General features: G+C 46.0%; 1 protein-coding gene across 2 annotated transcripts in view; it reads left to right on the forward strand.

The window, feature by feature from the left end:
* Window positions 1-18,839, forward strand: part of MCTP1 (multiple C2 and transmembrane domain containing 1) — an 857,273-nt gene that overhangs the window by 805,312 nt on the left and 33,122 nt on the right. For both annotated transcript variants that reach the window (XM_075837154.1, XM_075837162.1), the window contains exons 19-20: window positions 2,405-2,514; window positions 3,834-3,943. In XM_075837154.1, the coding sequence (XP_075693269.1) occupies window positions 2,405-2,514; window positions 3,834-3,943 (220 nt within the window). The remainder of the gene's footprint in view (window positions 1-2,404; window positions 2,515-3,833; window positions 3,944-18,839) is intronic.

Genomic DNA, 18,839 nt, shown 5'->3' on the forward strand with positions numbered 1-18,839 from the left:
ATTTACCCACCTCTTGAAATGTCACAGAATTACATGATTCACATTTCTTTCATCTTTCATTTTCTACATCTCAACATTTCTGTTCCTGTTGTGTTTATCCATCTGTGCATATGTGTGTATTAATACTATGGCAGACTCTAGTCTCTTATCTTTGCTGCCAGGGGTGACTGCAAATTTGAACAGTAGATTCTACTGTGAACATGGCCAAAATTTATGGTCATTTTTTGTTTTCTAATCTTTTACATTAAAGTTTGTATAACTTTTTAAATAGTTATTATCCAAAGTGTTTCCAAGTTGGATTGTACATGGCTCAGTTGTATCTGTAGGACACAGTAGGGTATAAAGGTCCTAAAAACTGTTGCAGGTGCCAAGTGCTAGTATTTGTGAGACAACATTTTGTCTTTCAAAAGGAGCATCATGGGGGATCGATACACAAAACCCCAGAAAAGCATCCAAAAAACCTTCTAGCCTCATCAGTGCTCTTGACTCCACAATAAGTCTAGAGATTGGGCAAGTATGGGAATTATTGAAGAGTACCAAGGCAGAAATCTTTACTTTCCTGGAGTGACATCAATGCTTGTCTCGCATTTGCAAAAACAAAACGTCTGGATATTTGGAGAATATTATGTTATGAGTCAAAAGTAGAACTCTTTGGATAAAGGATCTGTTCACATTTGCACTGTAGACTCTGTTAGGGGCCTCCGTTGCAGTTCCACTGAAAAATAATTCTGCACTGTATTATAAAACTGTTAATGAGAAGGCCTGTTCATCTGTCCATAAAAACTGAAGCTGAAGCGTAATTTGCTTATGTAGGAATCAATCAAAAATACAAAAGCAAGTTTAGATCTGAAAGGAGAAAAAAACAAAATGAAAGTGTTTGATTGGTCTAGCCAAACTCCTGACTTGATCCCACTATAGATGTTGTGGCAGTAAAAAATATATATATTCATTTTAAAGGCTTTGGACATTTTGGGTGCAAATTTTTTCTTATTTAATGTATTTGGTGTTAAAAAAGATTTTTGTAACTGGTTTAAAAAAAATGTGTACTGTTTACATTCTGCAGCCTGTGTGTATTACAATACATAGCAGGCTGTAGAATCCAGTTCACAGTGAATTCCGACAGATGGGCAGTCTGATAGGCTGGATCTCCACCTCCACCTGTGATGTCCTCAACACTGATCTAAGCTGAAGTTTGGTTAAATCAAAGTGGGGATGACCGGCAGAAGCGAGGGGCCAAGGATGTCTGGGCAGCAAACTCTGCAGTCATCAAAAGAAGTTGTCATGGCATTTTGGGCCCGATGGAGAGTAAAAACAAAGAGAGTGTCTCCAAGTTATGAACTTAGATGCGATCAACTACATCTCGATCCTGTGTGTCAGAGACAGGCAGTACCCGTTGTCACTGAACCCGTCAGTCCCGCTGATCTGATGGATACAGGTTTCAGCGCAAGATACAGCTGCTCTGTAAAAGTTTTCAGAGGTGTATATAGCCTAGTAATTAATTATTATATAATGTTTGAATGTGTTTTTTAATCCCTGCATTCACATATATTGTGCCATTTATTCTCATGCTGCATTTTGCCCACACTAGGAATTAATATCCGCTGTATATTAATTATATGGCTGTCAGTTGACAGGTCCCTATAGTCACGTGACAGCACCGTTCCCCCGAGATTAAAAAAAAAAAGACAAAAAATTGTGCATTATGTTTCCTCGCAGAAAAAAGAGAAAAATTTGGGAAAATATATTTATACATTATATTATATCTCACTGGTGTCCTGTCAGGGAGGTCATCAATAAAATACTGATTGGAATTTTTCTGTATATAATTGCAATGCTAGTACAAAAATCATGTTATTTATTTACTCATGTTCAGTTTGTCTTATATTACTTTATGTTTATACATCACAAACCATTCAATGTGACAAATCCGGAAGGGGCATTTTTTTTTTTTTTTTTTTATAGCACTGTGTACTGGAGATATTACAGTTTAAGTAATATGTGATCACTAAAATACTTTTCAGCAGGGTTTGGTCATTAACTTCATGGAGTTTCTATAGTTTCCTTCAGTGACAAGCTTTGAGTAGTAACATCTAAAGTATAAAATTGGACCAAAGGTTCACTACCCAAACATGCTAGAAATGAAAAAGCAAACCATACTAGAACTGATGCAGCCATGACAAAATGTACTCAATATCACATGGACTTCACTACAGACCATGTTCCTTTCTGGATCCAGGAGCAATTCTTCGAAAATCCTACCCAAATCACAACTGTTAGTAGGCTAGGATAGCAGGATGGGCTTTTATGGTATGACTGTATTCTTGTAGTAAATCAACAATGACTATGTGCGTTGAGTTGTGTAAAATAGTCTGATAAATGATCCTTATTTGTTTTTTTCTTTCAGGACAGTGAAAAGAAAGGTTTTATGAATAAACTATATGCCATCCAGGAGGTCTGTGTCAGTGTCCAAGGTGTTCTTGATGAAATAGCTTCCATTGGTGAAAGGATTAAGAAGTAAGTATCTATAGTACATATTGTCTTACAAGGACATTGTCAAGGGCAGGCCAGCGATCAGAGAGTTGATCTACCAAGTTATTATTAGATTTGTCTTAGGGCTAAACTGGGCAGGGGAGTCTATAAAATAGTTTGTTCTTCTCCTAAAAATGCCCCACCTGGGTATGGATTTTCAGAAGAGAATCCCGGGTGGCGTTCCTCGAGTAGTCTCCAATAGCAACCGCTGATGGCTTGGCAGATAGAGATTTCCAAAGAGTAGTCATACAAGATTAAGGTCAAGGCTGTCAGAATTCATGCAATACAGGATAAAAAGATAGTGGTCAAGGCAGAGAGTTATTAATAAGTGTAGTCAGAAAAAAGTTAGTCAATCCAATATAGCAAATGGAAATACCTTCACAATAGTCCCAGTAACAAAAGAATCTTGTTGCTCAGACAAGGAATGGATGTCCTGAGCAGGTTAAAATAGCTATACTGTAGATTTAGGCTCTATTCACATCTAGTCAGAGCGTTCCATTGGTGATAGACTTCGGGAGAGCTCCAACATATGCTACTGTATACAGTGGTATTAGTTGCGCAGTGGCCCTAATGTTAGAAAAACATTTATCGCACAGTATAATTTTTTTTCTGCTCTGGCCCACCCCATGCTGTGCTTTGTTATACATTTAAAAAAAAATAATATATATGACGACATATACTAGCCTAACTGAGGCCAAAAAGACTTCGGGTGAGTGTTGATACCTTTGGCGTATGTGTCGGGAGCTATATTCCAGGTACATATGCCAAATGTGTTCATATAAAGAGATGTGAACAGAGCCTTACACTGATTTTATCTTTACTTCGTTTGCCCATAGCAGATCTTTGAGTAATGCATGTTTTATGGTAACATAATGCATATAACATTTAACTTTCTCCATCGGTTATTGTATATGGGCTACACTACAGCATATATTAATAGCTGTGGATGGAATGGTTTGATTTATACACATATACATTTGCTGCTGTATGAAGACTGATTGAATGTTATTATTCATGATGAAGGGCTCCTCGGTCAATATTTCAGTTAAGTGTATTATTTCTAGTAAGTGAGTTATTGGGTATTGAGCAGTGATTAATAGGTGCCATTGTCTGTAATGTTGTTGAGATACAATTTATTTGCCACCATTTATCTCTGCATTTCCTCTTGTACACATCTAGGAGCAGGGAATGAAGAGTAATATGCCTGCATCTCTCGTTTAGACATCCGCACTTTATTTGTTATGTCTTTTATTAGATATATGAGAGGATTAACCGTGTGACTCATGCAATTTTTTTTCACGTAGCACATTCAACTGGACGGTCCCATTCTTAACCTGGCTGGCTATTATCACCCTTTGTGTGGTTACGGTAGTGCTATATTTTATTCCGCTGAGATACATCATCCTTCTGTGGGGTAGGTAACTGATAGATTGAGCTATTAATGTTTCCCAGTGATAAGTGTTTTTTAAGAGGATGAGTTATAGGAAAAGCTGCTGGAACATTTATGATTGAAGAAAAATGGCAGAAAATTCCAACCAAACTCTAACAATTTTGGAAATATGGCCATCATACTAAACCACGTAGATTTTGTAATATTGCATATACTTTATACAAGCGGCAATTTACACCTTGTGACTGGATGACGCATTTTCTATCAGGTCAACAGGTCACACTTAGGCTGGGTTCACACAACCTATTTTCAGACGTAATGGAGGCGTTTTACGCCTCGAATTACGTCTGAAAAAACGGCTCCAAAACGTCAGCAAACATCTGCCCATTACTTTCAATGGGCTTTACGATGTTCTGTGCCGACGACCTGTCATTTTACACGTCGCTGTCAAAAGACGGCGCATAAAATTACAGCCTCATCAAAAGAAGTGCCAGACACTTCTTGGGATGTAATTGGAGCCGTTTTTCATTGACTCCAATGAAGAACAGCTCCAAATTACGTCCGTAAAAGACGCCCCGCAAAACGTGAGTACATGCAATTACGTCTGAAATTCAGGAGCTGTAGCTGTTTTCTCCTGAAAACAGCTACGTAATTTCAGACGTAATTGCAGTTATCGTGTGCACATACTCTTAGGGTAGAGAAAACAACTCCTGAATTTCAGACGTAATTGCATGTACTCGCGTTTTGCGGGGCGTCTTTTACGGACGTAATTTGGAGCTGTTCTTCATTGGAGTCAATGAAAAACGGCTCCAATTACGTCCCAAGAAGTGTCCTGCACTTCTTTTGACAAGGCTGTAATTTTATGCGCCGTCTTTTGACAGCGACGCGTAAAATGACAGGTCGTCGGCACAGTACATCGTAAAGCCCATTGAATGTAATGGGCAGATGTTTGCCGACGTTTTGGAGCCGATTTTTCAGACGTAATTCGAGGCATAAAACGCCTCCATTACGTCTGAAAATAGGCCGTGTGAACCCAGCCTTATAGGTCATAGAGTAGAAATTTGCAGCATTAATTTAATGTTTGTGTTTAACATTAGGCTCCCAGTTTATTAACCCCTTCCCACCGGATCACGTATATAAACGTCATTAAAATCGGTGGCTTACCGCCTTTTCACGTAAATGTACGTCAAGGAGATGAAGCTGGCTCAGGAGCTGAGCCAGCGACATCACCACCGGGTGACAGCTGTATGTTACAGCTGGCACCCTAAGGTATCGGCCAGGACCGGAGCTAGCCTCCGATCCGACCGATTAACCCCTCACATGCTGGGTTCAATAGAGATCGCAGCATGTGAGGAGTTTATAGCCACCGGCACCCCAGCAACGTGATCGCTGGGTTGCCGGTGGCTGCAAAGGCGATCGGAGGGCTAATGCTTACCTCCCGATCAGCCTGTAACGGAATCCTCCTATGCCCCGTCGTCGGCGGGGCCCAGGAGGCTTCCGGTAACATCGGCAAGATGGCGCCGGCTCAGCTTCCGGCTCAGAAGCTGAGCCGGCGTCATCAGCAGTGGGTGTCCGCTGTATGTTACAGCGGACACCCCGATCTATCGCCAGGAACCGGAGCTAGCTCCGATTCCTGGCATTAACCCCTTCGATGCAGCGATCCATTGTGATCGCTGCATCCTAGAGGTTTGTAGAAAATCGGCAGCCTTGCCATGCGATGGCAAGGCTGGCGACTGCTACCATGGCAACAGGAGCCCTAACAATGGACTCCTGTCTGCCATTACGTAAGCTGATTAGGCCCAGCCCAGAGGCGGAGCCTGATCGGCTTGCTGTCAGTGAACAACTGACAGTTCCAATACATTGCACTACATAGGTAGTGCAATGTATTAGAACATCAAACAAACAGTTGGACATTCAAGTCCCCTAGTGGGACTAAAGAAAAGTGTAAAAAAAAGTGTAAAAAAAGTAAAAATAAAAGTTGGAAAACATACAATAAAAGTTTAAAATAATAACACAAAACACAATCGCCCTTTTTCCCTTATCAAGTCATTTATTATTGAAAAAAATAATAAAGCCATACATATTTGGTATCGCAGCGACCGTAACGACCTGAACTATAAAAATATTATGTTATTTATCCAGCGCAGTGAACGCCGTAAAAAAAAACAACTCAAAAACACTGGCATAATTACTGTTTTTTTGGTCACCGTCTTCCAAAAATTGAAATAAAAAGTGATCAAAAAGTCGCACGTATCCAAAAATGGTACCGATAAAATCTATACCTCGTCTCGCAAAAAAACAAGCCCTCACACAGCTCCATCGATGAAAAAATGTAAAAGTTATGGCTCTCACAACTTGGCGACAGAAAAAATACATTCTCTTTCCAAAAGTAATTTTATTGTGCAAAAAGTTATAAAAAAGTTCTATAAATTTGGTATCGCCGGAATCGTACTGACCCGCAGAATAAAGGTAACATGTAGTTTATAACGTACGGTTAACGGTGTATATAAAAAAAAAAGTGGCACAAGCTGGTCATGACATATTTGACACTGAATTGGCATATCTAGGGAAACATTTTAATTTGTACCTTCCGCAGCGCAATCATTTATGGAAAAGACACATGGGGTGAAAATGCTCACTACACCTCTTAATAAATGCCTTGAGGGGTGCAGTTTCTAAAATGGGGTCACTTCTCAGGGGTTTCTTTTATTATTTCACATCAAAGCCTCTGCAATTGTGAACCAATACTTTATAAGTCACCAAATTAGGCCTCAATTTTACATGGTACTCTTTCACTCCTGAGCCCTGTCGAATGTCCAGGCAAAAGATTAGGGCCACATGTAGGGTGATTCTAAAACAGGGAAACACCGCATAATAATTGAGAGCTGTCTTGTTATGGTGGCACAAGCCGGGCACCACATATTGGCGTATCTAAGGAAAAATTCCCATTTTCATTCTCCCACATCGTGTGCACACGAATTTCTGCAAAACACCTGTGGGGTTAACATGCTCACTACACCCCTAGGTGAATACCTTGAGGGTGTTGTACCCAAAATGGGGTCACTTCTGGGGGGGATCCACTGTTTTGGTCCCACAGGGACTTTGCAAATGCAACATAGCGACCAGAAACCAAATGCAGCAAAATCTGTACACCAAAAGCAAATGGCGCTCCTTCGCTTCTGAGCCCTGCCGTGTGCCCAAACAGCATTTTACGACCACGTGTGGGGTATTGCCGTACTCCAGAGAAGTTGCTTTACAAGCGTTGGGGTTCTTTTTTTCCTTTATTTGTTGAGAAAATTAAAAATTTTGAGCTAAAGCTACGTCTTATTGAAGAAAAAGCATTTTTTTTATTTTCACTGCCCAATTCTAATAAAATCTATGAAACACCTGTGGGGGCAAAATGCTCACTACACCCCTAGATGGATTCCTCAAGGGGTGTAGTTTTCTCAATGGAGTCACTTTTTTGGCGTTTTCACTGTTTTGGTACCTCAGGGGCTTTGCAAATGCGACATGGCCTGCGCAAACCATTCCTGCTAAATTTGAGCTCCAAAAGCCAAATGGCGCTCTTTCCCTTCTAAGCTCCGCCGTGTGTCCAAACATCCATTTATAACCACATGTGGGGTATTGTTTTACTCGGGAGAAATTGCTTTACAAATGTTGTGGTGCTTTTTCTCCTTTAGTCCTCGTGGAAATTAGAAAAAAATTAGCTAAACCTACATAATCTTTGAAAGAATGACGATTTTTATTTTCACGGCCTACTTCCAATAATTTCTGCAAAAAACCTGCGGGGTCAAAATGCTAACTATACCCCTAGATAATTTCCTCAAGGGGTGTAGTTTCCAAAATGGGGTCACTTTTGGTGGATTTCCACTGTTTTGGCACCGAAAGAGCCCTTGAAACCTGACATGGTGCCTAAAATATTTTCTAATAAAAAGGAGGCCCAAAATCCACTGGGTGCTCCTTTGCTTCTGAGGCCGGTGCTTCAGTCCATTACCACACTAGGGCCACATGTGGGGTATTTCTAAAAACTGCAGAATCTGGGCAATAAATATTGAGTTGCGTTTCTCTGGTAAAAACTTCTGTGTTACAAAAAAAATAGAATAAAAATGAATTTCTGCAAAAAAAAATGAAATTTGAAAATTTCACCTCTACGTTGCTTTAATTCCTGTGAAACGTTTAAAGGGTTAAGAAACTTTCTAAATGCTGTTTTGAATACTTTGAGGGGTGAAGATTTTAAAATGGGGTGACTTTTTGGGGGTTTCTAATATATAAGGCCCTCAAAACCACTTCACAACTGAACTGGCCCCTTTAAAAATAGCCTTTTGAAATTTTCTTGAAAATGTGAGAAATTGCTGCTAAAGTTCTAAGCCTTGTAACGTCCTAGAAAAATAAAAGGATGTTCAAAAAACGATGCCAATCTAAAGTAGACATATGGGGGATGTTAATTAGCAACAATTTTGTGTGGTATAACTGCCTGTCTTACAAGCAGATACATTTACATTTAGAAAAATGCTAATTTTTGCAATTTTTCACCAAATTTTGGTGTTTTTCACTGGTAAATATTGAATTTATCGACCACATTTTTCCACTATCATAAAGTCCAATGTGTCACGAGAAAACAATCTCAGAATCGCTTTGATAGGTAAAAGCGTTCCGGAGTTATTACCACATAAAGTGAAATATGTCAGATTTGAAAAAATCTGGTCCTGAAGGCCAAAATGAGCTTGGTCCTGAAGGGGTTAAATATTGCTAAGTCGAATTTGTGTTGCCCTGTTCTTCATGGAGCACTTTATACTTGGTATAATGGTGTTATGTGTTAGTGAATGTATGACATGCCACTCCAGCAATAAAGAGATTGAAGCGTAGTGTTGGCTCTTTTCACATATTACATACAAAGGTCTTCACAGAGATCTCCCAGACGACAGCTCTTCTGCCAAAACACAGAAAGCAGAGCCAACATACCTAATTCTGCTGCATGATGGCATGACAATATAGTTCGGTTTTAATATCCAGCTATTTGAAAAATAATTATGTTTCACAAAGTACATTTATTGCACTACAGAAAGTTGAGTAGATTACCACAAGTCTTCTCTAATGTACACATAAAGTTTTTATCTCATTCTCTTCTATAATTTTATATATTGTCCTCCTGAACTGAGAAAGTTGTCAAATCTAAAGCAATTTAATTAAAGGGAAATGCCACATCCCTTCAAAAGTCCTAATGCATTACAAGAATCAAATACTTTTTATAAATAGCTATATAGAGTTTCATTTGGGTCAAAGAGGTAAAATTTGCCACCAACAAAGACAGTATTAGGCAGAGTCACATTTCAGTGGTTCCAGTGCTGTTTTTTTCATAACCAAAATCGCATCAAACATGGAAGACAGATGCACTGAACAATAGCACAACCATCACATGTCACTAAGACATTAGAATTTATTCACTTTTAGTATCCTTGTCCATGCTTCCCACCAGTCCACCCAACTGTGTCCATTTGCGGACCTTTACAAATTGTTTAAAGGGAGTCTGTCACCAGACTGTTTGAGTTAAACTAGTACCATGGTATTGTAGAGGAGACTAACGTTTATTTTCAGTTTCTGCTTACTGCCTCCTTTGCTCTACAATATACGTTTTATTAAGTTTATGCTTATGAGCATTTAGGTGCAATGAGGGCGTTACCTTTGCAACTAAATGCTCTTACTTCGCTTCCCAGTTCAACCCCCCTCCCTTTTTACATTGATTGACAGGGGTCAGGCAGCGTAACTCCTGCTCTTCCTCGGCGCATGCGCTGTACAATCTTTCTGCTCGACGTTCTAATTGGCAGTACTGCACATGCGCTGAATAAAGAGCAGGGATGCTGCGCATTTGCAGTACTGCCGATTAGAACGTCGAGCAGAAAGATAGTACTGTGCATGCACCGAGTGAAGAGCAGGGACGCGCGCGCTTCACAGATAGTACGGGGCCAGGCATGAGCGCGCCGATTACGCTGCCTGGCCCCTGTCAATCAATGTAAGAAGGGAGGGAGGGGGGTTGAACTGGGGAGTGAAGTAAGAGCATTTAGGTGCAACGGTGAAGCCCTCATTGCACCTAAATGCTCATTAGCATAAACTTAATAAAACGTATTTCTTTGGTGTCTTGGCGATGGCGGTGTGAGGACGCGTGTGCTTGGAGCTCCGGACCCGCACCACTCTCTGCACATTACCTCGGGTCTCTCTTACCTGCTCCAACGTCTGGATGACCAAGGGGAGACGCCGCAAGTCACAGTCGGTCACTCCGGGTCCCTCCTCGATGGATCGCTACCTCCGATCCGGCCGTGACGGGTCTTCACCGCGGCCCTCCTCCATTCCAGCCGTAGGCCGCAGTCGATCCCCGACGTCGCGTGGGGACTCTTCGCCCACCGGCACCGCTGCTCCAGCCGGATCCTCCAGAGGCCTGCAGGACCGCTCCTCTGCTGCTCCGTCCCCCAGCAGCATCCTCCTGAGCCCGAGCAGGATCAGGGCCGCCGGGCACTAAAAGGTGCGGCTGATAAGACGCCACTCTCCTCCGCTGTCCCCCTGCAATTCCACATAGAGGACATGACATCCCAGAGCACACCAGCCATATTAAAGGGCCCGCTCACCTCCACCGCTGACCGGGGGGACCCCCACCTAATTTCATCTACTGCCCCCCCCCATCCATGGAACGGACCCTGGCAGAGTTATGGGAGATGGTGAGGGCATTGCCCACGAAATCAGATCTGGACGCTCGCCTCGCCCGACTGGAAGAGAAACATGACCGGGCGATAGGGGTGGTGTCCCAGGATTTACGATCTTTAACTGCACGGGTAGACGCCCTGGAGCGCCAGAACTCTGTTCACACTACGGATATCTTGGTTCTCTCTCAGTCTATGGACACCCAAGCTACCCAAATGAGGGACTTCTCCCTGCACCTGGACGACGTGGAGAACAGGGGGAGGCGGAATAACCTAAAGTTGAGGGGCATTTCAGAATCTGTGCCACCCGAGGAACTATACCAGGTTGTCACCCATATCTTTAACAAGCTCATGGACAGACCACGCGACTCGGCCATTGAAATGGACAGGGTGGATCACTTAGCAGGCCCACGGAACAGGGAAAGTAACCGTCCGAGAGATGTCATTTGCAGGGTGCACTTCTACAAGCAAAAAGAGGACATTGCACGGCGAGCTTGGGAGCGGGGGGCCTTCCTTTCCAGGGTGAGGAGGTGTCCATCTTGCCGGATGTCTCTAGGCTGACCCTACATATGCGCAGGGTGATACGCCCTTTGCTGGAGGCTACCAAAGAAGCGGGCGCTTCCTATAGATGGGGTCATCACTTCCACGTCATTCTCCGCCGACAGGGGCAATCCTTTGCCGTCCGCTCACCGGATGATTTGGAAGCAGCCTTCCGTTTCTTAGAAATCTCTCCTGTACGCCTTCCAGACTGGACGGAGCCGCCACCGTCGCTCTTCCCCAGGGGGGGTCTGTATTCGGACTCTGTGCGCCCTCCTCTGCCACACCTTAGAGACGGTCCTCGCGAGCAACGGGCATCTGGACAGCGCTCGGCCCGAAGAAACTGATCGGCCCACGGCCAGAAGGCTAATGGGCCATTGTATCCATAAGGGAGTCAGTGGGGGTATGTTTGTTTGTTGTGAGTGTCTAACCCCCCTTCCTTTTCTCCTCAGGTTTCTTCTCAGGTTTTGGCGGGAGGGACTGTTGTTAGGCCGAAGGGGAATTTAGGTGGGTCAGGGGGTTCTGTCAGTGAGGTCCAGGGAACTGCCTCAGGGACCTTTCCCCCCCCCCTCACTCTGTGCCGCGGTGGGAGGTCAGGAACCTACATGCACCTGTTACAGTTAGCCGGTTGAGTCCGGGACTCCGGGCAGCTCTCTTTTTGGCATTTACTACCTCAGTCTCAATTAGTGGCGAGTCTCAGGGAGATCACCTCTTCACGCCGCTGTCCTTCTACGTTTCCCACTAGGTTTCCGTGCTGTTGTGTCGTGTTCAGGGGGTATTTTCTCCCGGGCCCGGCATAATACGCAAAGTATTGATTAGTTTTGTACCACGCTGTTAGTGGGACGCTAGTGTCCCTCTTCTCGGCCCTCATTCCTCTCTACGGGGGTATCCATTTCTTTCCCCGCCTTTCCCCCCCCCCTTTTTGTTTCCCTACTGTGGCTCCATATGTCTAACATTACGGTTGTTTCCCTGAATGCACAGGGCCTGAACGTTCCAGAGAAGAGATCCTCCATCCTCCGTCTTCTATGGAAAAAGAAAGCGCATGTGGCGTTTCTCCAGGAAACTCTTCTGGGCGGACAGCGTTCCACGGTTGACGGACTCTCACTATACGGAGGGGTATCAAAGTACCTCACCGGACTCCAAGACCAAGGGGGTCTCTATCTTGATCTCTCGTTCTCTTCCGTGGGAGCACGTGGAGACTCGTACAGATGGAGCGGGACGGTATATCTTCGTGACGTGTAGGTTGGCTAACACACAGTTCACACTGGCCACATGCTATCTCCCTAGGTCGTCTTTTTTGAAGGGGTCTTGACGGAGTTGGATGGTTTTTTGGAAGGCACTCTCATACTAGGGGGGGACCTGAACCTTACATTGGACCCGACTATAGACTCCTCACGTGGACACTTGTCGTTACCCAGGTCGGCACACCGCCGGGTGCGTCGGTTGCTACATGAACACCAACTGATAGATGCGTGGTGGCTTATGCACCCGACGACTAAATGCTACACCTTCTTTTCGGCCCCCCACAACACATACACCAGACTAGACTACTTCTTCCTGCGCCACTCCCATCTCTCCATCCTCTCCTCAGTCTCTATAGATAACATAACCTTCTCGGACCACTCCCTCATTACACTCTCTCTCTCTGTCTCCCTGCAGCCCACCCTCGCTCCTGGCAGTGGCGGTTAAATGACTCGCTCCTACAGGACCCGACGGTAATTTCAGAAATACACAGGGACCTACGGGAGTATTTTGCTACGAATGTATCTCCAGATGTAAGTCCGCTTAGTGTTTGGGAGGCACATAAGTGCGTGATCCGAGGTTCCTTCATCCGGATCGGATCTAAACTTAAAAGGGAGCGGGCGGCTCACTCGAGTGACCTGTTATCTCGCATACACCTCCTCGAGCAGTCCCAGAAGGCTTCCCTGGACCGGGTGGTGGGGGCGGAGCTGGGGCAGTTGCGTGTTCAGGTCCGGTCTCTTTGTCTTGCTAAGGCTAGGGCCTCCCTATTAAAATGTAGGCGACATTTCTACGAATTCAGTAACAAACCAGGCAGGACTCTGTCACGGGCATTGCGGAAAACCAGGTCACAAACCTATGTCCCACAGGTGCAGGAACCCGGAGCCGGGGGTGTGCACTGCCCCCAGGACATCTCGGAAGCCTTCCGGGCGTACTACCACTCACTCTACAATCTCCCGCGGACCTCCCCTACCGCAGAGGGGGGAACTAGACGGGAGCAGATGGAGGCATATCTCCGCTCCTCGGGGATGGAAAGTATCCCGCAGGAAGCTCTAGCGGCTTTGGAAGAGCCGATTTCATCAGAGGAGTTGTCCTGGGCCCTGAAGGACTCCCCGGTGGGGAAGGCGCCGGGCCCGGATGGTCTCCCCATTCAGTACTACAAGGTTTGCTCAGACCTTCTCGGGCCCCATTTTCTGCAGGCCTATAACTCTCTCACAGACGGCTGCTCCCTCCCTCAGGATGCCTTGCGGGCATACATTATGGTCATACCCAAGGAAGGGAAGGACCCCACCAGCTGCCAAAATTACCGTCCCATTTCCCTGCTTAATGTAGATCTCAAGCTGTTTGCAAAGATCTTGGCCCATAGACTTACCCCCCTTATCCACAGTGTGATCCACTATGATCAGGTGGGCTTCATGCCCCTGAGGGAAGCTAGGGATAATGCCACTAGGGCAATTAATCTGATTTATCACGCGACTGCCTCGTCTCTGCCCACGCTGCTGCTGTCCACGGACGCGGAGAAGGCCTTTGACAGGGTGGACTGGGACTTCATGTCGGCCACTTTGCGGCACATCGGGCTGGGTTCCCACACGATGCAATGGATTTCGAGCCTCTACTCATCTCCTTCTGCCAGGGTTAAGGTTAACGGTACCTTATCTTCTCCGCTCTCTATCTCCAATGGTACGCGGCAGGGATGTCCCCTGTCTCCCTTGATCTTTATTTTGTGCCTGGAACCCTTCCTCTGTCGGGTTCGTTCTAATCCAGATATAGCGGGTGTATCAGTGGGGGGAAGATCGCATAAAGTGGCTGCGTATGCGGATGACCTCTTGTTCTTCCTCACTGCACCCAGGATCTCCTTGCCCAACCTCATGGCGGAGATGAGTAGATACTCGAAGCTGTCAAATTTTAAAATTAATTATCAGAAGTCTAAGGCTCTCAACATATCACTGCCGCAGTCCCTAGTTGAGGACTTGTCGGGGTCCTTCTCCTTAAAGTGGGCCAGAGACTCGCTTCAATACTTGGGGGCCCAGCTCTCCAGGGATCTATCTCGCCTTTACGCAGTTAACTATCCTCCTCTCCTTCAACGTATAAAGAGCGATTTGGATTCCTGGACGAAGGGCACATTCACGTGGTTCGGCAGATGTGCAATCTTCAAAATGAACATTCTCCCACGGATACTGTACTTCTTCCAAACCCTACCGATCCACATTCCCCGCACTTTCTTCCGAGCTCTGTTGTCCTTGCTCCACCGCTTCATTTGGGTGGGGAGACCGGCCCGTATAGCCCGCTCCACGCTTTTTCGCTCTAAGAGTGAAGGGGGTGTGGGGCTCCCTGACTTTATCTCCTACCACCAGGCCTCGCACTTGACGCGCATTCTGGACTGGTTCCGCCACACGGAGGTCAAACAATGGGTGTCGATGGAACAGTCTTCTATGGCTGTCCCCCTACAGGCTCTGCCTTGGCTGGGCAGGGATACCCCTCTGACAGCAAGGACACATCCGACGATAGGGCCCTCACTGACAGTGGCGTCAAAGGTCTTTCCCCGGAAAGAGATCTCCCCTTCCCCGTCCCCCTTGTTCCCAGTCTTGGGTAACCCGGCGTTTCCTCCAGGGCGGGAAGGGGGTCCATTTAGGAGCTGGTTGCAGGCAGGTAGGAGCCCCGCCTCTCATTACCTGCACGGGGAGTCATGGATGACTGGCCCGCAACTAACGTCTTTGACAGATCCTCTCCCCCTCACTCCCTGGCAGGTTACTCAGTTGAGACACTTCCTGGTGTCCTTACCTAACCCTGCGGAATATGCTCGGGACAAAACTCTGTTTGAACTCCTTTGCGTAGGCACGGGCTCGATGCGTCACACTCTATCCAGACTATACTCCCTACTGATCTCCCCATCTACCCTCTCCACACCCACATATTTGCTACGGTGGGAAAGGGACTTGGGAATCACACTCTCAGCGGAGCAACAAGATAGGGTATACACAATGACACATAAATCGTCCATGGCCAGCAGGTATCAGGAAGCGGGATTTAAAATTTTAACGCGCTGGTATAGGGTGCCTTCCAGACTACATGCCATGATTCTGGTGGTTTCCCCGCTGTTTTTGAGATGTGGTGACCAGGTGGGAACGATTCTACATGTCTTTTGGGAGTGCCCGAGGCTGAATGACTTTTGGTCAGAAGTGTGGCGTATCACTTCTAAATTCACGGACTTCCCGCTCCCGTGCACACCGGCCTTCTTCTTGCTCCATCTGTGCGAGGTTCCGCTGTTCTCATATCGTCGCTCTGTGGTCCGCCACCTGGTGAACGCTGCCAGGGCCTGCATACCAGCGCTGTGGAGACAATCTGCTGCGCCGTCGCTCAGCATGTGATTCAATAAGATACAGGAGATCATTAGGATGGAGGACCTCACTGCATCCATGAGAGGTACTCACGCCAAGTTCATCAAGACCTGGTATCATTGGGTCAGGTTTCAATGATCACTGGAGTTCAGGAACATCGTAGCCTCCTGTTTTGTACTCTCTGCATGACATATAACATCAGAACTCGTCCCTTACTCTCCCTTCCCTGTCGTTCCTCTTTTCTCCTTTCTTTGTTCTTACCCCCTTCTAAGATATGCTTCACTGTGGGCCTTAGTGCATGTCTGCAGGCTCAGGATGCATGGGCCTAGCCCCAATTAATGTTTGATATTACTCTGTTTGCACACATACCATACAGGATGACCTCATATACCGGCCTGCGTGCCGACGTACTATATGGTTGCATATTCTTTTTGCATTAACGTGTTATGTTTGGAAAAATTGATAAATAAAAGAATTTATTAAAAAAACACGTATTTCTTTACAAAGGAGGCAGTAAGCAGAAGTTGAAAATAAACGTTAGAAACAGGTTAGCCTCCTCTACAATACCCTGTTACTAGTTTAATACAGACATTCTGGTGACAGGCTGTCACGTTAGGTACGTGGACCCACTGGACCATACCGCCTTGACGGCAGCTGGCCAACAGGACACAGGTCACAGTCTATAGTTCGTATAGTGTACCTGTGGTAGCTCCGATAGTAGCAAGAGAGGCTCGGCTAGGGCTAGGCAGCAGGCAGGCGCAAGGCGTGATGTAGCAGGACAGGCGTTGTATACAGTACAGCTCGACTTCAGCTCAACACGGTACTCGACCAGGATAGCATGGGATACAGGTTACAGGTAGCAAGAACGGGAAACACTGGGAACTGGAAAACACTTAGGAGACCATTTGCTTAGACAAACTAGGGTAACGACAACAAGGCTCAGGCAAGGTAAGAAGGGGCTTGGCCCCTCTTATAGTCCAGGGGCTCATGGGCTAATTTTGACTAATTTCACGTGTGCACACACTGGCCCTTTAAGAGCGGACACGAGCGTGCGCGGGCACCCTACGGGACCCGGCCGTGAGAAGCGGAAGTGAGCACTGTCGTCTCCTGAGGAGGAGATGGAGACCAGAACTCACAGTTCCATGGCTGCGGGAGTCAGGAGGTGAGTGAGTCTGATGGCCTGCGGCCATGGGCATGACAGCATCCCCCCCTTATGCCCTCTCCTCTTGGGCCCAGAATGAGAGAGAAACATCTTCAGGAGGGTAGGGACATTGAGGTGTTCTTCTGGCTCCCAGGACCTCTCTTCAGGACCAAACCCCCTCCAATTCACCAAATAAAAGGTTCTTCCACCCACTCTCTTGGTGTCCAGGATCTCCTTAAAGAGGCTCTGTCACCACATTATAAGTGGCCTATCTTGTACATAATATGATTGGTGCTGTAATGTAGATTATAGCAGTGTTTTTTATTTAGGAAAACGATCATTTTTGACGGAGTTATGACCTATATTAGCTTTATGCTAATGAGTTTCTTATTGGACAACTGGGCGTTTTTTATTTTTTGACCAAGTGTGCGTTGTGGAGAGAAGTATATGACGCTGACCAATCAGTGACCAATAAGCGTCATACACTTCTCCGAATTCATTTACACAGCACATAGCGATATAGCTATATCGCTATGTGCAGCCACATAAAAACGCTTGCCTTGCTGTAAATATTACACAGACGCTACAGAAATGTCAGGAATCTGAATACACATCACGTCCTGGCTGGAGGTAATGTATATTCATTGTCAGGACACTTGAGTAACGTTATAGTGTGTTTATGTGGCTGCACATCGTGATATAGCTATATCGCTATGTGCTGTGTAAATGAATGGAGAGAAGTGTATGATGCTGATTGGTCAGCGTCATACACTTCTCTCCACAACGCCCACTTAGTCAAAGAGTAAAACACGCCCAGTTGTCCATTAAGAAACTCATTAGCATAAAACCTCTTTAACCTCAAATGTCTCTGATGAACCGCTGAGAGCCACTGCAGGAGTGGAAATCTTGGACTAACAGTTCAAGATCACTGGCTTCAGCAGGAAGACATGGAAGGAATTGGGGATCTTGAGGGTAGGAGGCAGCCGAAGCTTGTAGGAAACAGGGTTGATTTGTTGCAAAATCTCAAAGGGTCCAAGGAACCTGGGAGGAAATTTGTACGATGACACCCTCAGCCGGATATTCCTCGAGGACAGCCAGACCTTAGTGCCTGGAAGGAACTGGGGAGGCTCTCGTCTTCTTGTGTCTGCCTTTCTCTTCATGCGGTCGACCGCCAGCAGAATAGAAGATCGAGTCTGCTGCCAGATCTGTAGAAAGTCCCTGAATGCAGAGTCAGCTGCAGGCACCTGGGACGTAGTGGAAACAGGAAGAGGTATTCGAGGGTGTTGGCCATAGACAATGAAGAATGAACTCAGCAGTGGACTCACTAGTGTGGTTGTTGTAGGAGAACTCAGCCCATGGAAGCAGCTGCACCCAGTCATCATGTTGCCTGGAGATAAAGTGTAGTAGATAGTTCTCCATAATCTGGTTTATTCTCTTGACTTGACCATTGGACTGGGGATGGTAGGCAGAGGAAAATTCCAACTTCACACTGAGGAGTACGAAGAGGGCTCTCCAGAACTTTGAGGTGAACTGAACCCCCCGATCCGACACAATATGTAGAAGAAAACCGTGCAGACGGAAGATGTGTTGGACGAAGAGATTGGCCAGTCGGGAAGCGGACGGTAGGCCTGTCAGTGGAACAAAATGAGCTATCTTGGAGAATCGGTCCACCACCACCCAGACTGTACTGCAACCAGCAGAGAGAGGCAGGTCCGTGACAAAGTCCACAGCAATATGTTGCCAGGGGGCATCGGGCACAGGCAGCGGCTGGAGCAGGCTCGCCGGTTTGGAGTGGGCAACTTTATTTGCTGCGCACACCGTGCAGGAGGAGACAAAGTCCGTAATGTCTTTGGGCAGCGTGGGCCACCAGAGCTGACAAGCAGTCATGTCTCGGGTCACTGCCTATTTGGAACTGTGTCCCCAGCGGAGGATTCTTCTTCTGTCAGCCAGACGCACAAAAGTCCTCCCCGGGG

Source organism: Rhinoderma darwinii, chromosome 1, assembly GCF_050947455.1.
Source record: "Rhinoderma darwinii isolate aRhiDar2 chromosome 1, aRhiDar2.hap1, whole genome shotgun sequence".
Lineage (NCBI taxonomy): Eukaryota > Metazoa > Chordata > Amphibia > Anura > Rhinodermatidae > Rhinoderma > Rhinoderma darwinii.